The 23,334-nt window shown below is 43.3% G+C and overlaps 1 protein-coding gene and 1 long non-coding RNA gene across 3 annotated transcripts; one reads left to right on the forward strand and one right to left on the reverse strand.

Annotated features, from left to right (window-relative positions):
• The first annotated feature begins 3,240 nt into the window (after positions 1-3,240).
• Positions 3,241-22,832, forward strand: SLC18A2 (solute carrier family 18 member A2). Of its 2 annotated transcripts, none has more exons than XM_015288921.3 (15): positions 3,241-4,043; positions 5,628-5,951; positions 11,738-11,796; positions 13,135-13,218; positions 14,060-14,152; positions 14,545-14,634; positions 14,740-14,783; positions 14,863-14,923; positions 17,077-17,172; positions 18,736-18,814; positions 19,059-19,110; positions 19,540-19,603; positions 19,699-19,818; positions 20,060-20,193; positions 21,441-22,832. In XM_015288921.3, exons 1-15 carry the CDS (start codon positions 3,529-3,531, stop codon positions 21,546-21,548), a joined length of 1,923 nt encoding a protein of 640 aa, XP_015144407.3. In that variant the 5' UTR covers positions 3,241-3,528; the 3' UTR covers positions 21,549-22,832. The 2 variants fall into 2 exon arrangements, with proteins under 2 accessions (XP_015144407.3, XP_421782.4); XM_421782.8 differs by having other exon boundaries at positions 3,852-4,043; positions 5,600-5,951.
• LOC121111168 lies at positions 14,146-23,045 on the reverse strand. Its single transcript, XR_005860869.2, has 3 exons — positions 21,954-23,045; positions 18,447-20,173; positions 14,146-16,715 (listed from the first exon to the last, which is right to left on the reverse strand). It is a non-coding gene; the product is annotated as an uncharacterized LOC121111168 (long non-coding RNA).
• Between the last annotated feature and the right edge of the window lie 289 nt (positions 23,046-23,334).

Here is a 23,334-nt window from a genome sequence, read left to right on the forward strand (position 1 = left end):
CTGCTGTTCCCATAGGGAGCCAAACACTCTGGTTCAAAGTACTAACACCGAAAGAGTGATGCTGTGCCATAGAATACAATTTCCTAATTCTGAAACTCACTAAAAATTTCTGCAAACTGAGTGCACCTCTTGCCACCATTCCCGGGTGCATGGGGAGGTGGCAGCCCCACAGTCATGACATGCAGTTAATGTCACAGCTTCTGTGGGAAGGGAAGCAAGTGATGTGTTGCTTCTTTTTGGAGGAGGTACCCAAACTACACAATATTTCTTCTTCCCCTGCACTTCATCTATCTACCCTGAGCCATTCTGGCTTTTTGGGTGAGCCCATTACAGTCTTAAACCTGGGTACCATAAACACAGTTGTTCAGATAAACCCAGGCAGGCTGTCGCTTAGCAGTAGGAATGAATAAATGTGACCCTTCTCAAAGCAAAATTTCTATTTTCTTTCTCTCCTCCAAACACTACATGCTACAGTGAGCATTAGTGTTCATTGATACAGAAGCATACATTCACACATGCACTCACTGTAGGCTATATGGAAGCAGATTAAAATACAATGTATATCCCCCATGCCTGGGGAAAATGAGATGCATTATTCAGTGGATCTAACTACCATGCACCCTTACTACATAGTAATTAGTAGTTTGACTCTTGGGCACAAAGAAAAAAAGTCTTAAAAGAGTTACAAAGGTTGAAAAAGCTGACTAAGTATATTACTTGTTATTAGTAAAACATGAGCTGCCAGGTATGTCTTCCAACTTAAACAGTAAGAATTATTTATAGCTGGAATTTCCCCACTAGCAATAACTGTAAATGATTAATTCACACAGAAAGCTGCGATAATTATGAATTATTGCAAATGAAGCTGCAAGTTGTAGAAATGAATGTAAATCTTAAAAAAAGAGACAGCTTTAAAGGGATTATTTTTCCCAAAGGAGCCAGCAAGGCAGTGCATTTCTCAGCCTGGCTGGTGAGTACCGTAACCTTTTATTTTTATTTATTTTTTTAACATTGGACATTGAAGGAACCTGCAGGCAAGCCAGCAAAGTGGCACTTCTTGCTGGAGCTCCTAACAATATTGTGCCACAATGGCATCCAGCTGTGCACACAGAGCATCTTGCCTCAGAGAAACTTTCTAGCTGGGGACAGAATTTGGCCTGCTAAGTTGTAGTTTTCATCAACCTCATGTCCAGACTGGTGGCCATTTAGGGTATCACTGCCTGTGTGGTTTTGGGTCTTCTATCTGTCTGTGTATCTCATTTGCCTATGCATCATGGAGGTGATTCAGAAGAGTCTTCCAATCAGTTAACCAAAGTGTAATTGTCAGGACCACGTTCAAGTATTGTTTTGGTCACCAACTGTGTGTTACTTGGTGCCTTTAGCCTATTCCTTAACAAGTTTGGGGTGCCTTGCTCAGAGGGAAGCATAACTGTGAGCTAACGCTGGCCACCGACCTGTTCGGAAAGATCTCAGAAGCCTTTGCATTCATGGCTGCAGGGAATTGCAGGAGCACAACCCACATAGGGCTGTGATTTTGGGGCCATGGTTTTGGAACTGCCTGTTGGAACCAATGCTTGTGGCAAGTAGGTCCCTTGGGTCAAGGCAGTAACTTGGCATGCTCATTCCTTTCTATGAATATTTTCATCTGGATGAAGGAGACAGTGGCAAAATGATGTGAGCCATTTTGGAGCTGAAGTCCCTTCAAATAGTGGTGAAAATCACATCTTTTAAAATCTGTGATTCCCATGAACATAAATGAAATTCGGGCTGCTAGGTTCTCAAAATTTGGATTCCTAAATATCTATATATGATTTTGAAAGTTATTTCTGAGCTTAAGAAACACGTGTATACTTCCAAGAATAGGGAAGGCAAAGAAAAGGCAAATACTCTACAGAAAAAAAAAAGAGTTGAATGCCTATTTTTAAAGCATGAAATTTTGCTTAACTGCTTTGTTGAAACCTCAATTAACAGCTGGAAAAAAAAACATGTGGCTTTCTTTCTCTCTTTTTGACAAATCTCATTTAACAATTATATGATACACGAAAGTTCCACAGGGAAACCTAGTCATAAACAGGTTCCCAAATGTAATGGCCAATTTGGCTGTGCTCCTGCTCCTTACTTGCTTGTTCTTTGGTAGATACAAAGATCCCTGGCTAAAGCTGAATTAATAGTGGTGAAGAAATGTTTATTGACAGAATACTCTTCACACCTGCACAGCAGCAAACCTTGGGTCTCCCTGACCTGCTCATTTTCTAGAAGTAATCAGGATTTAATTGGCTAGATTAATAAAGCAATAATGTCTGTGCACCAGTGGGCATCTTCACATGCAAATAGATGTACTCGTATGCTCTCTGCTTCTCCACGCTAATAGTGCAGGCATGCTTCTGCACACACATTTTGGAATTAACTGTCTAGAAATCAATTGGCTGAGGGTAAGAGAAGCTAGGATAAGAGGAGAGAGGAGAGGATTGAAGTGGAGCAAAGCAGAGTGGCCAGATGCTGCCAGCTGAACATCAGCATGATGGAGACAGAAAGGAGAAACTATCGTTATATAGGCAACATTGCTCAGTATAAATGTATGTCATTAATTAATAAATTAACTCAAATGCTGTGTGTTTACTGTGTGAAACGAGCGCTGCTACAGAAGCAGCAGCGTATGTCTGAGCATCACTTCACAGGAAATCTCTGTTACTAATGAAGACCCAAACCATTGCAAAAGCACATCATTTAACTTCTTAACTTATATATGAATGTGTATATATATATGCAGGCAACATAAAGTAACTGAATATTTGCATAGTACTGATGTTATCAGCTTAGTCCTGATGTGCGGCTCTGGGGCTGCATTAAGAAACTTCTCTCAGTTTCAGTGGTTGTACCAAAAGTGAAACATGGGGAAGGTGGAGCAAAGAGCATCTCGTACAAGCATGGGTTGGCTGAAAGAAAACAGTGTGTTGTGTGGCACAAATGACAACCTTAAATAAGGATGTAAATCTATGTCCAAATGGGTTTCTTCATAGAATGGTTTGGGTTGGAAGGGACCTTTAAGATCATGTAATTCCAACCTCCTGCTGTAGGCAGGGACACCTCCCTCTAGACCAGGTTGCTCACAGCCCCATCCAGCCTGGCCTTCAATGCTTCCAGGGAGGGGGAACCTCACTAGGCAAACTGTTCCAGTGTGTCACCACACTCACAGTAAAGAACTTTTTCCTCGTATCTAGTCTAAATCTACTCTCTTCCAGTTTAAAGTCATTTCCCCTCATCCTGTTGCTACCTGCCCATCTAAAAAGTCCCTTCCCAGCTTTCCTGTAGTCCCATTCCAGTACTGGAAGGACACTATAACGTCCCCCCAGAGACCTCTCTTCTCCAGGCCGAAGAGCCCCAGATCTCACAGCCGATCCTCGTAGGGGAGGTGCTTCTTCATCAGTTCAATTGCTGATCTGTTGTATAGTCAGTTTGTTTTCTAACAGAGATTAAAAAGAAATGAGCAATGACTACAAATAGTAGTGCAGGTTGGGAGTGAAACCCATGCAGTCCAGCTGGGAGAAAGGAATGACTGAAGCACCAAATGCTGCAAATCCCCTATGCGGGTGCCAGCAGCACCATCCCGACCTGGGTACCCTTTTGGGTTCAGCCTGGAGCGCTGCCTTTGCTCCCCACCTACCTGTTTGGGCTCACCTTGCAGGGCACTCGGAGCTTGCGCTGGGGCCGGGGAGGGGCCGGCAGTTCGTTTCGTCCTCCTTCTCCTCCTTCCCCCTCCTCCTCCTCTGCCCCGACAGCATCCTCCTCCTCCTCCTCCTCTTCCTCCTCCTCCTCCTCCTCCTCCTCCTCCTCCTGCCGCTCTCCGCTCCGGGCAGCGTGCGGGACGTCTCGGGGCGGGCAGTGGCTCGGGCCGCAGCCCCCCGCACCCGCCGTGCCCCGCAGCATGGCGTGGGGCGAGCTCAGCCTGCGCTGGCTGCGGGAGGGCCGGCAGTCCAGAAAGCTCATCCTGCTCATCGTCTTCATCGCCCTGCTGCTGGACAACATGCTTCTCACCGTGGTCGGTAGGTGGATGGTGGTGGTGTTGCGGGGTTTGTTTGTTTGCTTTTTTTCTCCTCTCTCGGTTGATGCCAGAAATAATCTCCAGTGACAGATGTGCTCCCTGAGTGAATGATTTAACGCTCTGATCCAAACAGTGATTCTTTAAAAACACGTCCGGTGTTCCAGGTGCTGCAAACACTGCCATGCACTTCATTTCTCTGTTAGTTGCAGGGTAAGGAGTTGCATACAAAGATCTTTATATATAAATATATATATATATATATTTTCCTACCGAAATCCACTACTACTTCATAGAATGACAGCTGTATTTTTAGCTCAGCATCTCTTTCTTTTCCTCCTGTGGTCATGCAACTGAAACAACAGGCGAGATAACACTGGGCTGCCTGCTTCCTTGCGATAGTTCTCCCTTCCCCAGCACTGCTCGTGAGACAATAGGTTAACACAAAAGCTATCGGAGTGGGTTTTAAGAAGAGCACTTCTAGGAGGTGGCTGGATGAAACAATCCGAGTTCTGATCAAAGCTGAAGATGCTTCGAGTAACACAGCGCCCAGATTCAGGAACCTACCCAAACGAAGCTCTTGAACACTTTTCACTGGCAGTTGTATAACCTCTCGTATTCAAAGGTCTGTGTTTAGGTAGACTTTCCAAAGGGTTGGGAGAAGCTCCCTGGTTGTGGCTTGCAGAGCAGCAGAGCCCCCGGGCTGCAGGCAGTGCCCAGCCCACCCCCAGCTGCAGTGCCACTCCTGCACCCTGCTCTGCCACATAGAGCTGATGCCACCATGCAGACCTTAACCAAAACTTCACCCCTATCTTTAGCAGCTCCGTTCTGGATGTTCTTTCTGCACGAATGTTCTTCCTTATGAAGTGTTCAGGCGTTTCATTATGTATTCATTAATACACGTGCAAGAAGCCCCTACAACTATTTCAGCGAATGCAATTAGAGCACAGCTATGATCCTAAAGCGCACCAAGCAGGTCCCTTCTGGGTGATATTTTTAACATTGCATTTAGAGAAATGTTGAAACGTGTAAGCATCAATGCATTTGTACCGAGTACTGAACATAGAAGTGTTATGATGATGGTTTCCCTTCTTATGACCGTTACTTAGATTTTTGAGGCTTATTTTACTAACGTATCTAATTATTTTTTAAATATTTTGATTTAATGGTCGTTTCAGTGCTTTTCTCACCTTTTGTGTTTTCGCAGTCTAATAAAGGGATTTAAACACTCCCATGCAACAAGAGATCCGTTCAGACATGGGTTTTAATACTTCTCATATGTTTCTTCCTGAATGATGTCTGTATGGAGTATTTAATAGTGACAAAACCTGGCAAAAAATAAACACTAATGTGAAAGAACGTTATGCTTTAAATCGCACTTAGGAGTGTAATTTCTCCCCTGAGCAAACCTCTGTTGTAGTTCAGTTTCACCCTTGTGAAATCCTTACTGCTGTTCCCTGTAGGAAAGCTTTGTATTTCCTAATCAAGAAGAAAACTTGGTGATTCCATTTACACATAACCTGATAGTAAGATGCCAATGTATTCTATTTGTTTTTCCAGTGCCAATAATTCCCAGTTACCTTTACAGCATCAAACATGAGAAAAATGCAACAGAAGTCCAGACTGCTAAGCCTAACGCCATTTCAATGACAATGGACAGTGTTCAGAGCATCTTCTCCTACTATGACAACTCGATGATACTCATTGGAAATGAGTCTGATAAGGCGGCACCCGGAGAGCTGCAGCACACTCAGACTGAACCGATGACGGTAAATGCGACCGCTGCGCCGCCGGACTGCCCGAAGGAAGATAAGGACCTGCTGAATGAAAACGTCCAAGTTGGCTTGTTGTTTGCTTCCAAAGCCACAGTGCAGCTGATCACCAACCCCTTCATAGGGCCGCTGACAAACAGGTGAGGCGAACAGTGCTCACGTGTGGTTCAGCCGGGGTTTGTTCATCGCTGTTTAAGCCTGGGAGAGGATTTCGAAGTATTTTTAAGTTGGCTGTGGCCCTGACTTCCTGCCCTCCTCACCTCATATAGAGGAATATTTTAGCGAAATACATCAGATAATTGCATCTCCTAACAGCCCGCCTCATTTCAAAAATAAACCGGGAGGCACTCGAGCCCTTCAGCACTGTTATACACTTTTCTTTTTCTCCAGCTCTCGAGTCCTCAGGTTCTTATGGAAACTTTTGCTGAAGAGGTGTTGAAATTTCTTCAATGCAGTTACACGGGGCACAAGATACTACAGCTCCTAGTTAGGTTTCAGCCCTACGTACCGATGACACTTGTATTACATGACACTTGTGGTATTGGAATCACAGGCGGGGTTCAGGTCCATCCCTGCCTCCCACAGACCCACAGCTGTGGGTGCACAGTGCTTCCAAATCACCTGAGCTAAGAGCCAAGTGGGAAGTGGTGGAGCCACCATCCCTGCAGGTTTCCAAGAACAGGGTAGATGTGGCTCTCAGGGATATGGTTAGTGGGCATGGAGATGACAGGTTGGTGGTTGAACTAGATGATCTTAGTGGTCTTTTCCAACATCAATGATTCTATGAAGTTGTCATTGACTTCCATGTCTGCCAAACCCCACCGAGGCCATGCACCTCCCTGAGTTCAGTGGACCAGGATGACACCAGTGTAGGATCCAGTCCAACCTTCAAGCTGTCATCTCGGAATCCTTACATATAGGTGGTAGCTTGAACAAAATGTGTTTGCATGGTACGTTACAGAATAACTATCTGAGCAAGATCAGCATTGTAAGCACCAATGTCAGGGACTTTAAAATAACCCACAACAACAAAAAATAACCCAAGCATTGAATACGTTTACATGGAGATTAAGAACAGTTTGTAATATCATTTAAATATTTCATGTTAATAATTAATTTGATTTTTTTGTTAGCATTCTGTGTAATTGATCCCCATGAAGCGGCTGCAGTTTTTCTAGACTGAGATGTTAATTTCTGTAGGGAATAAGCTCCAAATTGTATTCAGTCAGATCACTAATTTTCCTGTTTCTCATTAAGCTATTTCCATAGTGAAGATATTTTTCTATCAGAAAACAACACACAGAAGAAATCCGTCACTTTTGTTTAAGTCACTGCAGGTTTAAACTTATCATTGGTGGCCATAACCAAACCAACATTTAAGGTGAAATATTTCAGGTTTTGAAATCAAACCACCTTTTTGGGATTTGACATGTTGCATATATTGCGTGATGGCTAAACTGAGTGTTTAATGCCATTTTCAGAGAGGAGCATCCAACTGAGGGATGAGCCGAGGTTTGACTCACAGTGTTCAGAATTCCACCGCTGTATTAAATGTGTGGGACTGATATAAACACAAAAGCTTTATATTAGATAGATAGCTTCATTTTTATTTCATTTCACTAAATCTCCTTCTGCATTCCCTCCGAAACAATTTGCCATTACAATATAAACTTCTACACAAACACAGCTGCAACATAAGGAGCAGATCTAGATTTCCTATATTGCTTTGTGAGGCTACGACAACTCTTCCACGATCAAAACAGTAGAAAATCAAATCATATTTTCATAATAGTTCTTTAGGTATCTAGGTTTTACCAAGTGCCTGCATTATGGCCCTATTTATATTTATTTTCTCTGGATTTTGCTACTTGTATCATATTGTCTGCAGACTGCCAAACTTGGGAAAAAGAAAGAACATGCTCTACATGGCTGGTGGCTCTTTCATTAGTGCAGTCACGTCATGCTGCAGATAGGATCTCTGCCTTTCCATTGGCAGATGTCTGCTTCAGCAAGAAGGCACAAACCCCCCCAATGCCTATCCATGCCCAGTGCTGGGGCCAGAGGCTGGAATCTCCCATAAATCTCCATGGGGCAGACGTTCTTGGGTCTCCTCCCTGTTCCAAGATGTCCTCCCTTCACTACGGGTGGCACCAGTGTCAGCGCTGCGCTGGTGGGAGCACTGGTGCTGGCAGCCCTGCAGCCAGGATGTAACCACCCCGTGGGTTTGTGCACAGGGATGAAAATTCCCTCCCAGTGGCAGGGTGTGCAGGCTCAGTGCCCGGTAAATGGGAAAAGAAGTAAGGGGAGCAGTCAGCCACACGTGGCACGTTGTCCTCCCATCCAGGCACTGTCCTCATGGCAAAGTGTCCCTAAATTAGATTTAAGGATTACTGGTTTTCTTTTGTGCGTAGTTTGGGACTCGGTAGCAGCGTCTGCCTTTATTCTGAGAAATGCTTAGTGGGAAACATCAGTTTATGTATTTATCAACTAGGCGTTGGAGACATTGGCAAAAAAAGAAAACCAACAGAGCAGCTCTAAAACAGACATTTCCTAAGAACAGCGTATGTGTTCATTTGAAAGGAAGCGTGAAAACTATTATCAGTGAAACAGAAGATATCTGAGTTATCATTATAAAGACTCTACCACTGATAAGCTGTTAAATGGTCATTGTTATGACAAAATTTAAGCAAAGTAGAACAGCTTAAGGAGGATGGGTTTCTTTGTTTAAAATCCACTGTGCCCACACTGTTTCCTAAGGTGTAAGTTTATTTTTAATCAAGTACTACACCATATTCATAGCTTTTACTTTTCACTTATATATAATTTTTCCAAGAGCGGTTGAGATTTTTAAAAAAGCATTAATTTAATTCTAGAAGCGAGCTAAAAACATTTCTTATTTATAGCCCATCTCTTTTGAAGGAACATGAGACACATCACACACCTGTCTTCATGAACTGGTTTGCAACTCAAGATACACTGCCAGCAACCCTGGAAGTCCTAGCAAACAGAACACCAGGGCAATGGCTTTGCCACAAGATATGAACAACACACCTCCCATAGCAGCCCCAATGAAATTTTTTTGGCTCAGGTGCCCGTTTTGCTTTTTCTTGTAGCATAATGGATTAGAAACCATGCAAACAGCACTGCACTGGCTACAGAGCACTTTGTGAGCAGGACATGCAGTCAAGGGGAGTTTGAAGGCTTTTCCCAATCCTTCCAAAGAAGAAATTGGGCACCAGCTTCCTATGACTGATTCACTCCATTATGTTTTCCAAAGCATTGCTCCTCACTGTGAATTAGTCTAAGCCCAGTTGCGCTGGCACCACCATTCAGTGTCAACAAGAGTATCAGCTGCTGTGCAGCTCTCTCCCTTCATCTTCCAGCCTGAAAAAAATACACAGTTTGAACTTTATGCCTATCCATACATGGCCTCAAAATTCACCAACAAATGAACAGATGTTCTCATGATAGTTTTTACAGCCAGCTTGACTATAGATGTGAACTTCTTTGCATGTATGAACCACATGATGGTTCATATGCTTGAACCATGGTTCAAACATGGCTTGAACCACAAGATATTTATGATGTATAAAAAGAGTGAGGCAGAGAAACAAAAAAAAACATTTACAACTCCTTACTTACAGCCCATTTCCCATGTAAGCTTTCCTTTGGGTTTTCAGTAGGTGGTTGAAATGCCTGAGCACCCATCCCAGCTGGCCAGAGCCCCTCTGCCTGCCCAGCATAGAGCGTTGGGATGGAGATCTTGAGGAAAATACTCTTCTTGCTACAGGTCCTCCCCAGTCTGCACAGGGTTAAAGTCAATGGCCAGAATGCTGGCCCTTGGTACCCACATCACTAAGCAGTCACAACGTTAAAGTCAGTAGATTTGCAGTCCTTAATGGATAGGCAATTAGGCTCTAATGTTCCACAGCTGCTAACCTGGTCAGTGTAACATTTCCATGCCTGCTGTACAAAAACTGTCAAGTGGTTCTCTCATTGTGGGGGTAACTTTCTTAATGAACATAATCCGCTTCCAAACAATTCTGCTCTCTGGGGCCAAGGTGGCACCAAGGCGAGTAATTTAGCCATTCTTTGTCACCAGCAGCCTTTCCTCTCCCTGCTGTAACTGGTGGCTGTTTTCTCAGGAGTCAGACACACCTGTGGGGAGAGCTGCAGGTGGCCTCCCTGTAATGTGCTCAGCCCGTGGCTAATGCAGATTCTCATGCAGTGTTTTGTTAGGAGAGCCTATGAAAATAACTTGTTAAGGCATGACAGCAAGGAGAAAGGAGACAAGACAGAGCTTACTGCAGTGCAGCATACCAAGTCATGGCAAGAGCAGAATGGGCCAGGGAATGCAATCCCTAAACACGTGGCTGATGGGGTAGTGCCAGTCTGTTCTCTCTGGCACTGCTCTGTTGGACAGACCAGGACTGCAGCTACAGATCTGTGGTCACACAGCTGCCAACTAACAAACACTGCTATGTTAGGAGGAGGCAGGGCTTGCTAAGATTGTGCAGGAAAGGCGATCTGCATATATCTCTGTCAGCTGCAGGTGGGTAAGAATGTCACCTGAGCAAGAATAACCACGACTTCTGGAGGCTCAGCAACCTTAAGCAGGGCAGCACATACCTCCAAATTAGGGGGTGGAGGTTCTAGACAATTTTGACCTTTTCAGAGGATCATGATTTGCTTGATTCAGCAAAAACACATTCTTCAGACATTTATACCTTCACATCTTTATGGTGGACCACAGGTACTACAGATTTTGGCTGAAAGAACTATGCCCACACAGTCTGGTTCTGAGATGATTCTCTGTGTGAAGGGAAAGGTATGTGTTAGACCTAAGCATGTGCAATAAAGCATCACAGTCTGCTAGGTAGCAAGAGCTACTTCTGCCTCCATGGTCCTCTGCTGTGTATTGCTTCACACCTAGTGACTATGTCCAAGCAAAGGAGGAATAATATCCACAGCTGCAAAAACCAAGACCAAAGTTCCAACAGGCTTTCACTAAGCATTCAAAGTGGCATCCAAAATGCTTGTTTTCTTACAACTCTTGATAGCTAAGACACTTTCCAAATGTAGGAAGCCTATTGAAAGAGGTGGGATTTGTTTCAACTGGATGGAGGCTGGTCCTTCAGTTAAGGTTACAGGACTATGGTAGCCCTTCCATTTATTTAGCTCATTAATGCTTATGGAAGATCTTATAGCTAATGTCTCTTAATCTGCTGATAAAAAAATGGATACAGGAATCACTTCAGATGGCTTTTGTCTTCAAGCAAATAACTGATTTCAATTCCATGTAACTGTAGGAGTACTGAATTGCTGTCTCACAGTCCTTGTGGCAAGTCAAGTTGTTTGGTTTCTTTACAGAACTCAGACTTCTTGTCCACAGTGTCCAACCTAGATACCTCTGCTTGGCTTTGACACACAAAACACCCCTTTGTGATGGAAGAAGGATTAGGGACATTCAATTTTTGCATTCATCATACCACAGAGAAAGATGATATGATTCACCAACAGCAGTAACTGTACCTGCAGGATTTTTTATTCTACATTTACATCAGTGCTTTCGTTAAGTTAAAAATTCAAAAATCAAAGCAATTATGGGGAAACTCTCTTTGTCCTGTTCTATGTCAGCCTGTATGGCCCTTGCTTGTATAAAAGTTATATCAACAAAATAACAGAAGCTCAGAATAATTATGCTCCTATTGCAGAAGTACTATCACTAGACATGAAGGGGGCTGCTATATGGTCCACTATAAATAGTTCAAAACCTGCAAAGAAGCCATGAGTCAGGTTTCTGCATCCCTCACATGTGTGCAACTGCCTAAATTGCTTAAGTCCTCACGTGGGAAAATCTAACACCAGCTATCAGTGAGACAATCCTAAAGGTGTGAACATTCATTTCATTTTATTTTTTTTCCAGAATAGGCTACCAGATCCCCTTGTTTGCTGGCTTCTGCATCATGTTTGTGTCAACAATCAGTAAGTGTCCACTTCTCATTTGGTGTGGTTCAGGTGTAACTTTTAAACAAGTGATGTGCAATAGTTATCACTAGGAATTCTAGTTGATGTAGAGGAACTGAGTGTAAGAAAAAGTGTAAGAGTGGCTGCTGTAGAGATTTGACAAGCATGCTCTTATGGACCTCTCAAAGGAATTCACTGCCTTCCATCCCCCTTGGGCTGGTCCCTTTCTTGGCTCAACCCTCCTCTCAGCTTCCTATGATCTGAGCAGTGCTCACACACTTAAACCCACAGAGTTTTCAGTCATCAGGGCTATTTTTCAGGATCCCTAACAACTAGGAATCACAGGGGGCCTTATCAGAAAGACAACATGAGGCCTAAGAATAGAATATAAAAGTCAACAGTATCACAGCGTTGCTTGACATCACCATAGGATGTGCAAACAGGAGCATAGCCTACAAGTCAGCTGAGATAACGTGTCCACTCCAAATGGCACCGATAAGGCCTCAGCTGCTGGTTTATGTTCACTTTTGGTGTGGCATTTCAAGATGTGACCCAGAGGGAAAGAGTACGAAGGATTATTAGAAGCCTGTGAGGAATTATTAAAAACTGAGCTTGTTTCAGAAGACAGATTGAAGGTGTATCAGAGTGTATCACAAAAAAGGGAAGGGAATCAACAGTTTCCCGCATCCACTACATGTAAGAAAAAGAAACAATATCAAGGGAAAAAAAATCATTAAATATTAGGACAGTGTTTCTGACAGCAAGGAGAGCAAAGTGATGGAAAAAGATTACCTGATGGTAGATTGTGACAGCTCTGGAGTTTTGAATCATCAGACAGATTCTGCTTGGAGATAAGAGTAGTAATTCCAGTTTACAGCCAGATGTGTTGCACAGCACCAAGTGTGGAACACCACTGTAAAAATCCCACAGTTTGTCTGCTCAGTGGAAGAACCACTGCTTTGGGCCTAGGGGCTTGCCTTAGCTCCTGCTTTCCCCCAAGTGCTCAGAGGTTTAGGTTGGGCAGCTTTAAATGAAGGCTGGAAAGAAAGGTCTTATTACCTCTGTGTGCAGCTGAATCAGAGCAGGGTGCAATCAGATCCTGAGTAATTAGTTAAAACGACTTGGGTGCTCGTGTTCTGTGTTACCAGAAGGCTCAGACACCTGAGAACAATTCAACACTGACACCTCCAAATGCAATAAGAGATAATAATGCAGTTAGCATTGAAAGTGACACAAGGCACAGTAAACACCTGACTAAATGGCACGAAGTTTTCTATTACAGTTTAAAGAAATCTAACTTTTTAACCGAGTTAGAGCTAACATAATTTTCCAAATTTGCCTCTGTCTTTTCTGTAGTGTTTGCCTTCTCAGGAAGCTACACATTGCTGTTCATTGCCAGGTCCCTTCAAGGGGTGGGCTCCTCCTGTTCTTCAGTAGCAGGTAAGAGAGCGTACAGGAGAATAAAATACAGCTCACTGATCCCAGAGTTTTCAGTAACAGTCATTCCTTAATTGTGTTCTTTTTCAACAATGATACAAAGTTACTCAAATTATATCTATTTCACTTAAAACATTTCCGCCCCTTTCCTTTGCAGTAGCTCAAAAGCAAATGTCTTTTCGGGCTCGTTGGTATTTAGGCTGCGGTGAGGCATAGCGCTGGGTGAGGTGCGCTCTCTGGGGTTTCTGCATGTGTGCCTTCAACGTTTTAAATTCATTTTCAGCCCTTTCAAAGGTCACCAGGAGCTTATGTTGGTACGTATCACCGTGGGGACCGTACCTCTGCCTGTGCCTGAAATTTCTGTTACAAAGCGTTGTTCCCAGTGTCTTCTAATTCAGCCTACAGGTTGCCTGTGCTAGATGTCCAATGTCAGATCTGTTTACTTTGTTTAAATGAACAGGTGAAATGGAGTATGGGTTTTCATTCCAAACTATTTAGTCGTTTCTGGAACAGAATCTAGAGAAAATATGTTTTGTTCTTGAATATAAATTTAGCTTGAGAGGGGAGGCGAAAAGAGCTTCCTCAGGAAGGATTCCCCTGAAAAATCCCCTTGAAAGCTTGTTTAACTTTCAAGACCACACCACACTGTGAGTTGGTTTCTCTTCTCTGGTTTTAAACCTAAAGGGACGCAGAGGTTCCTCACTGATGGCTTTTCTAAGCCTTTGCTCATCCCCTGTGCTACCTAATGTCTCCTTTGTCTAATGTTCAGTAGGGCTGGAAAATTATGACAATAAATTGTAGGACATGGCTGCCTAATTTACACTTTGTTTTGTTTGTGATTTAGGGATGGGTATGCTTGCCAGTGTATACACAGACGATGAAGAGAGAGGCAACGCGATGGGGATTGCACTGGGAGGCCTCGCTATGGGAGTATTAGGTCAGTGTCAGGCTCTGCCATCAAAGGAAGCCATAAAGATCCCACCTGTGATCTATGGAAACATGGGAGGGTCTCACTGAGTGCCACGTTATCATGCCATCTCCAGATTAGATTCACAATTCATGCTAAGAATTGTTTCTTACACAGAAGCGTATCTTAGGCAGATAAAAGCCAGACAGTAATCTCTGTGATGTTGGGGTTTTGTTTAAATGGAAGAATATTTTGGGGGGTGAAGAATATGGTTTTCTTAATCACATAAGCAGTGAGATTTGGGGGTTTTTCAAATGGAGCCTCTTGGTCCCATTGTGCCAGCAGCCCAAACGCTTGCAGAGGACACTTGCTCAGGATCAGAAACGTGGCCTCACCCCAGGCTCCTTCCTTTCCCCCCACAGTGGGCCCACCCTTTGGGAGCATCATGTATGAGTTCGTGGGGAAGAGCTCTCCGTTCCTCGTGCTGGCAGCTCTGGCTCTGTTCGATGGAGGTCAGTACCCACAGAGTCCATACGATCCTGTATGTATGTAGCACACTGCATTAGCTGCTAACTCTCCTCTTGAAGCAGTGTTACAGTATTGATTTCTTTCCACAGCTGTTCAATTACTCGTTCTGCAGCCATCCAGAGCACAGGCAGAAGTAAGTACTGCAGTAAAACACCGTGAGCCATAGCTGCCATTTTGCCTTTCCTAATGCTAAGTTCTCATTTGTTTCATAGAGTCAGAAGGGGACACCATTACTGACACTTATGAAGGACCCTTACATCATTATTGCAGCAGGTACCAGGTCTCTTATTTATACATACATATATTTAAACCAACTGCAGGCATTATTCCCAGCATCCTGGTAAGCCCCAAGCTAGCTTGGTTTAGCAGTAATGTCATTGGCTGTTTTCAGTTATGTGAAGCTCAAAGAACAAGACTTTTGGTTTTTAAACTATTATTTTTTAAAGAAATATTACATTGAAAAATGACACAATTCACTGCATCTCTAGCGGACTATTTGTCAACCACGAGTGAGAGATGGCTTTATCTTAGGGGTGCTGCAAAAGGGCCAACAGTTTAAGTGTTTTTTCATGCTCTCAGTTCAGGTACACTAATTCTGTGGTATAAGTTCAGATCTAATCTCCTGGGTGTGCGTCACACACTTGACCCATAATGGTTTGCATTTCCGAAGCACGAGCGCTTCCTGACTGATTCATGTATCTGAAGCACTCCATTCACTTTAGCTGAGCCACGCTGAGCTCAAGCATGCCTGTCTGGGGAAGCTTCAGTCACGGTGCATGGTCTCTATTGGATTTACCAACAGAGTTTGCAGACTGCCAGCTCAGGCTCCCAGCTTTCCGTTGCAGCATGTCCTAAAGACCAAAGCACCTTTGTCACTATGCACATAACTACCTTGACAAGCCCTGGCGACGTTTCCTGTCCTAATGAGAAATAGCTGTAATATATGCATGTGTATTTCTAATTACTTTGTGAAGTTTGCTGAGAGCGGGATAGGAGCTTTCCTATTTAGCTGCGTCTGTCAGAATGGCATAGATTCCTCTGGATGCAATTTTTTGGCTTGAAATGTTTTTCCAGCACTGAGCTTGAGCTTGGCTGGGTTTGGCTGGGACAGGGCAGCCCCTGGGTGCTTGGCTAGGGTTCCTTGCAGACATGGAGCCTTGCAACAGAGTGGAAAGATTCCCATCGGATGCAACCCTTTGTCTGCAGGGTAAAGGTGAGCCAAGCAGCTACTGCCTGCCCCAGGAAGGGAGTGAGCAACAGGCCTGCAAGTTCATTGCAGCAATCACAGATACAGAGCCTAACGTGGTCTGACAGGTTCGAGGAAAGAATGACATCCGTGCTCATTTTGTTTTGAACTGAGCAATGAGGAGCCTGTTCCGAGAGGAATAGTACTTCTCTGACCTCAAAACAACTTAAACTTCTTTTTCTTCTTCTTCTTTTTTTTTTCCCAAAAAGCAACATTTGTAGGAGTCTTTGGGATTATAAATATTAGAAAGAAAAGTGGGAACACACCTCTGAGGCTGTCAGTTCCAGAAGTGACTTCCAAACCCCTCTGAAAGTCATTTTGTGAAGGATGAGCAGCGGGGACATGTCCCACGTACACGAGTTAGGTTCTTTTGAGGAAGTGGAAAAGGAAAGCCAAAGCATTAGCGAGGGGTTTGGCACCCTGCACTACAGCTGCAGTGCTCTCCTGAGGGCAGCGGGACTTGTGCTGGAGCAGGAAGAAAATGCTCCTTGGGCAGAGCAGCTGCAGGCTGGATTGAGTCAGCACTTCTGTCCTTTGCACCTGAGTGACCAAATGTCCCGAGATTCAAAAAGATCCTGAAGCACTTGGAATTCACACAGCAGGGCAAGCTGAGCCAAGCCATGCCCAGGCTTTGTGGCTGCTGGCAGTGGGGTCTGTACACAAAGCACCCCTTTGTAGGGGACAGGCATCCCTCTGGCTGCTCGATGGTATTTTTAGGACCAATACCTCCACATCTGCTCTTCTTCGTTCCGGAGTGATGGAGGTACAGGTCACAGACCGTGTCTCTTACACAACAGCGCTCCGATTCCGCCTCAGGGACTGGAGACAAAGACCAGAAGATGGGAATTTTAGTTCATCATTTGCAGAACATTCAGACCTCATGAACTTTCTAAATGTCACCAGGCTCGCTGCAGACTTTGCTGCCCTCCCTTCACAGTATGAATATAGCTTAACCTTTATTGTAGAATTTCTGGGAGAATTGAAATATATAAAAAGTTAGCGTGCAGTGATTTTACGTTCTGTTCTTCTGAACATTAATCTACCTTTGGTGCGTGACAAACAGGACTGCAAGAAGCACTATGTTTTTTTTGTAAAAGCTCTCATTCTCTGCACAGCTTTTTACTCAGAATCAAAATAACTGATTTTTCAGCTTTGTTTTTTCTCCTCTCCTTTTCCTAAGGATCGATCTGCTTTGCAAACATGGCTATTGCAATGCTTGAACCAGCACTACCCATCTGGATGATGGAGACCATGTGTTCAAAAAAATGGCAACTCGGTAAAGTACAGCATGTCGTTTTTGTGTGCTGTTATTTATGGTGATGGAAGTCTCCATTCTGATTCGGTCACGATGCTGCTCTTGTATGCAGTGGTGCTGCATGAGCAGCACGGTGCAGCGTGAGCAGCAGAGCAGCCCCACATGGCCAGGCAGGAGATCTATTGCTAGACTTCAGTGTTATTGCTGCAACAGCAGTGAGACTCACTTATTTGAACTGAGATTCCTAGAGGGAAAATATCCAGTTTAAGAATAATTTTAACCCCTTAGTGATATAAGTAATTGAGTCCTTTATGTTTTGTCCGATTTGTCAGCGTTAATTACAGTTTTTAAGCCTCTTAAGCTATATCTCAAACTGCAAGGGTTTTTAGCAAATGGCAATCTTAGGCAGTTTTGAGATCCGGTGTTTTGAAGCATAATTTCAAGAGGGTGCAAAGGGTCCTCATTTCAATCAATTAATGTTACTGTGCATAAAGCTAACTCAGAAAATAGCAGCTATGCTTCAGTGTACCACAGCTTACGACTGCATGTGTACATCCCAACCTGTGGGCCTTATTGAGCAAACCTTTGCAGGATTTTTCCCAGTTTTCAAGTTCTGCTCTTATATGACCATTTGCTATAAAAGGCTGCACCAAGCCACAGCGAAGGAGATGCAGTTGCACAGGTGAAAAGGTTTCCCCAGCATCACCATTTTAACTGACAAGGATTTCAATCACAGGATATTGCTGTGCTAAAAATTACCTCCTGATTTTTCTTATGAATATCAGAGAGATAGGAAGGAAGATGGATAGGCAGGAAATGAGAAAGCCCGTGTTGCCTTGGTGAGGGACAAGGAGCAAACACTCTCAGAAGAAACTGTTTGATTGTGTACCTTAATGTCACAGCTGCTTTGTAAATCAGAACTACCTTTCAAGGCTTCCTCCCCCATTGCTCCTTGTCTGGGCTCTGCCAACAGCATCATGAAGGGTGAGGAAGAGGAGGAAGCCTCGAGCACTGGAACCAGCCTTTAAACCAGTGGTGTTTCCTTGGCACTGGGGGGAGACCAGCACTCACCACAGGCCGGAAGGGCTTTCCTTAGACCCCCAGCTGCTAAGCATTACACATAGCCAGTTAGTTATTTGTATTAAAAGCCTACTAAATCTGAAAAAAAAAAAATCTTGTTCTTAAGGCATCTTCATCTTTAGGTGCTCAGTTTGAGCTGTTGCCTGACCAACCGGGCGCCCAGTGGCAGCCTGTACAGCAGGGCACTGAGGTGCTTGCAGGAAGTAAGGCCTTACCTCTGTCCTTACACCCGCCACGCCACCCAGAAATATCCATCAGGGGAAAATGAGCTTCTTTGAACTATCCGCAGTTAGAAACACTTTTTTTTGCAGGTGTCACACTGCTCCTGCATTTCATAGATGATGTCCTGAGATTGCTGCAGCAAACCGGATATTTGATTCTCTGGGCTGCACACAAAGACCCCGTCAGATGTGTGTGCTTCGGAGCTGCACTGTCTGGCATTTATTAATTCCTAACACCTCGCTGGAATCGTTGCTGATAAAATGTCTCATTCATATTTTTCAGGCGTGGCGTTTCTTCCAGCCAGTATCTCCTATCTTATCGGGACTAATCTTTTTGGGATACTTGCGCACAAAATGGGAAGGTATGCTTAATTTAAAAAATATTAATAATCTTCCAGTGTGTTCTTGCTCCATTTCCAGTGTTTCCGGGGCAGTTTGTTGATGTTGGAAGTTATTAGAAGTTGTTCCACAGTAGCAAAATCATTTTTGGAACATGTTCACCTTCAGTTCTCTGGGTTTACACGTCAGACGTGGCTCTCAACCGGCCCCAATCATCTCGATTGCCTTACAGTCACCGATCTCTGAGTGATGTTTCTTCCTTTACAGGTGGCTCTGTGCTTTACTAGGAATGCTCATTGTTGGAATAAGCATCTTATGTGTAAGTAGATCATTCATCTTTCAAGCAATCCAAGTCTCCCTGTGTTCATCTTTGAAATCATGCTTTACTGTGAGATTTCACAGAGGTTTCTGCCTTCCAGATACTTCCCTGAACAATGTGCAGCTAACGGGTTCCAGATCTGAGTGCTTTCAAATCTCAGTGTTTCACTTACGTTGAAGGATGGCTTTTAAAGGAGGACGATCACTTTTTTGAGCTGTCACTCAGCATTTTATTTCTATTTGTAATGGCGAGTGTCAGTGGTGTAATGGCTCTCATCTGAAGTAGTCCCAAACAAGCCCCAATTTCTAGCTTGCACACCTGTGCAAAGTGTGTGCAAACTGCTCTGACAATTTCTCTTAGAAAAAACAGAACAAACCTCCTCAGCACACGCAGCATGACCTAATCAACTGTCTGAAATGTCATTTACAGGTACCATTTGCTAAGAACATCTATGGGCTCATAGCACCCAATTTTGGAGTTGGATTTGCCATTGGTGAGAAAAAAAAATTACACTGCCTTGTTCAGTCTGTTGTTTATGTATAAATCAGGATAGTTTTCCTGATATCTGTTTCCCTCCCTTGCAACCAGGAATGGTGGACTCCTCCATGATGCCCATCATGGGCTACCTCGTGGATCTGCGCCACGTGTCGGTCTATGGCAGCGTGTATGCCATAGCTGATGTTGCCTTTTGCATGGGCTTTGCAATAGGTAAGTCTTGCAGTTTCCTGCTTGTAACATTCTTGACCACAAAGTGAAAGATGCTGTGACGTTGGGTGTGAATGCTCCTTGGAGCATCTTTCATTTCATTGGTACAAGTGGGGAATGCAGCTGTACATGTGCATTTTTTTCAATTACTTTGAAAAGTAGAGGAGTTTTGCATGTAAAATTACTGTTTCAAGTGAACGCTGCATGTTTTATGGTATTCAGAAAAATGGTTTAATTTTAAAAGGTCCCTCAGCTGGTGGTGCCATCGCAAAGGCAATTGGATTTCCATGGCTCATGACAATTATAGGGATTGTGGATATCCTTTTTGCTCCTTTGTGCTTCTTCCTTCGAAGTCCACCTGCCAAAGAAGAGAAAATGGTAAGCATAACACCTTTTCTAATGTTATTCTTTTTTTCAGTGAAGGTGAATCCTGCCTCTAAGATGCACAAAGAAAAGCTTAGCTAAGTGCTTCTTGCAGTAGATTCGCTGTTCCTATTACATTGGGTCAGCTCTACAGTACTGTTAGTGCCAGAGGCCACCTACTGCTGTTCTTCACAGGGTTCCTTCTTCTCAGCAACAAGATGGGATGCTCTAGCAGGGATCACACAGCAGTGCAATTAGTAGGCAGAATTTCCCTAGGGTTGAGAAAAGCCCGAGTGAGTGCAGGTACAGTGTTTTGCTGCAACCTCTGTCACTGTGGAACGTCCAGTCCATGGCACGCCATCCTCACTAATGCTGAACAAGGTTGACTTGTGCCCAACCTGTATTGGGAAGAACACATAATTCTGTATGTTTGATGTCTTACTATGCATTTATGGCACAGAGGGACACAGTTAGTGGGCATGGTGGGGATGGGCTGATGTTTGGACTATAAGAACTCAGTGGCCTTTTCCAGCCTTAATGATTCTATGACAAAGATCTGAAAGGCAAGAACAGAGCCTAGTGTGTGAGCTGTGCAAGCTCTGTATTGGCACTCACAGAAGAGAAGCTGGTGATGTGCATCTTGCTGAGATGTGGTATGCATGGAGACAGACTTCCAGTGTTGCACGTATTTGTGCTGCAGAACCTCAGAGATTCCAGCTAATCATAATGCATCTGTTACTTGTTACTTCCACCTGATAAAACAGCATTCTTTGTACAAATTGAAAGTTCTCTTTGCAGTTAGTTTGTACCTACAACTCACTTCAGCCCAATCCAAGGCTGAAATCTGTTCTGAAGCATTCATGCTTCATGTCCCTTCTTGAGCTCCATACTCCTTGTCCTTTTGTTCCCATCAACTGCAGCTGCTTCTAGATGAAAAGCAAGCACAGGACCAGGAGGCTCAAGGGAGACAGGTGGACTCATTCACCCAGCTTTTAAGCAGTGGTGATCCAATATGAGAGCGCTAAGTTACTGCAATGGGAAAGCAGCTAGACGTACTTAACACGGGAGCTGAAATACTGGCTCCACTAAGCCAGGAGAACTGTGTTGGTGCTGCCAAGATCCCACCTCATACATCTAAGGACATCAAATTGATTTTTATTACAGTAAATTCAGTTTATGTTTCTGCTGTTGTGGAAGAGAGTGAATCACAGCCACAGCTGAGTGCTACGCAGGAACACTAACATTCACCTCTTTTCTTTCAGGCTATACTCATGGATCACAACTGTCCTGTTAAAACAAAAATGTATACTCAGAACAACATCCAGTCCTATCCCATAGGTGATGAAGAAGAATATGAAAGTGATGAGTAACGTTAAAAGCCATATAATCTATTTTGGTGTACAAAATGCAGTGTTTCATGTGAAACATCTCATCCAGAAGTATGCTTTAGTTGTACTGTAGAGATAATAGTGGAATGGTCAAAAGCCAAAGGTATATTATTCATCTCCCATGGTCATAAAATCAACTGCTAACTGCCTTATAAGGAGGGAAAAAAAAAAAAGCTTTTATAGAGAATTTGTATAGTGTTTACCTCTGTGTATTTAATTTCACCGAATATTACACAGTATATTTTTGATTAAATGCGTAGTATAAATCTGTATAAACACGTGAATTTAAACTGTTTGCTTTATAAAGTCAACTCATCACGATACTTCATGTTCTGTTTAGACTCGTAAGAGTGAACTCAGCTCTTGCCAATAACTTCTCTAACTTACTCAGCAGATTCTGGAACTGAGAGTTTAGACGTGGCAAGGAGTTGTGTTCGTTGAAGGCGCAACTTCTTCCCTGATTTCCAAAGTGAGCTCTGCCTGACTGCCCGTGGAACACTGGGAGAAAGAAAATAGTTCAAATGGATGAGGGTATCTCTATTTAGTCAGTACAATTTAATGAAGTTTTAACCAGCTAAGCAGCTGTGCACAACGAAGCCCCCAAACAAACACACAGCACTGGGTAAACCAGCATGTCTGAATGTATGCAGTTACTTTCCCTTAAAAGGGAATAAGAACTGCATGAAAGTCCTGTTTTATATTCCCATCTTTTGGATTTCACTTTTCACATCTCAACTTCAGTTTAGCTTTACTGTAAGTGAGTGGCTAAGGAAAGCTGCAGGATCTCAGTATTTAGTCTCAGCACGTACTGGCTGGCAACTTGAGCAGTTCAAACAAAAATACTTTATGTAAATATGTATGCAAATGCATATATTTATTTTTCAAAAAGGAAGTAAAACCATCAACTTTGCTAAAGATAATAAAGATTTAGGTACATAGTCTAATAGAACAACAGCACTAGAATAGATGGTCTCTGCCTGTGAAGAGAAAACATTCAGCTTTGAAAGAAAGCATTTAACGTAAAACACAATGTCCTTATCAACTGTGGTGTCTTTTTATTTGTATAATTAAAATATGGATGTGCCTTCTTTCCTGTACTTGCAGATGTTTTATGTACTGCAGCATAGATACTATGTTTACATATAGTTTTGTAAAGTGTATATATAAATGGTCAGAAAACATGAAAAATAGTGGATCAAATTTCAACTATTGCTTTGTCAATAATTATGCAGTCAGACCATGTTAAAATAAAGGTATCTAAAATAAGTTAACGATCTATTGTAATAAAGGACAAAATTACTCCCCCACCCTTCAGCACTCGCCCCATGCATTCTGATCTCTTGTAAAGTATGAAAAACAACAACACTGAATTAATTCAAGCCCTGGGAAAGCACTCCTCATTTGTAGCCCATTTATGACTCCAGGTCATAAATACACAGCTTGTTTAAACAACAATATTTTCCAAAACCAACCGCCCCCGTCTGATGATCTGAGGCTTGACTTCTTTCTGTGCTATGGGTAAGGACTAAATGTGCATTGCCAGGATATGCCCTCATACACCGTGCCACAAGAGTGTTTAAGTAAGAAGGAATGAATATTCCGAGAGAACAGCGGGAGAGGCTTGAACAGTGTGAAAGGATAAGCAATAGACGCTGTAGTTGATTTGAAAATCCACTTACCATTTTTATAGGGGTGCATTTTCTGTTGCGTTCTTGTGAATACGTAACAGATGGAGAATCTTCCTTCAAAGCTGAGAGGTCCTGGAGAC

Source organism: Gallus gallus, chromosome 6, assembly GCF_016699485.2.
Source record: "Gallus gallus isolate bGalGal1 chromosome 6, bGalGal1.mat.broiler.GRCg7b, whole genome shotgun sequence".
In the NCBI taxonomy this organism is placed as follows: Eukaryota; Metazoa; Chordata; class Aves; order Galliformes; family Phasianidae; genus Gallus; species Gallus gallus.

Bases quoted from the DNA above. Each gene is read 5' to 3' on its own strand.
- SLC18A2 (XM_015288921.3), top strand. From the start codon at position 3,529: ATGCAGTCCAGCTGGGAGAAAGGAATGACTGAAGCACCAAATGCTGCA. The intron at 17,173-18,735 runs GTAAAGTACAGC...CATATTTTTCAG, and splicing joins TTCAAAAAAATGGCAACTCG to GCGTGGCGTTTCTTCCAGCC. The intron at 20,194-21,440 runs GTAAGCATAACA...CTTTTCTTTCAG, and splicing joins CTGCCAAAGAAGAGAAAATG to GCTATACTCATGGATCACAA.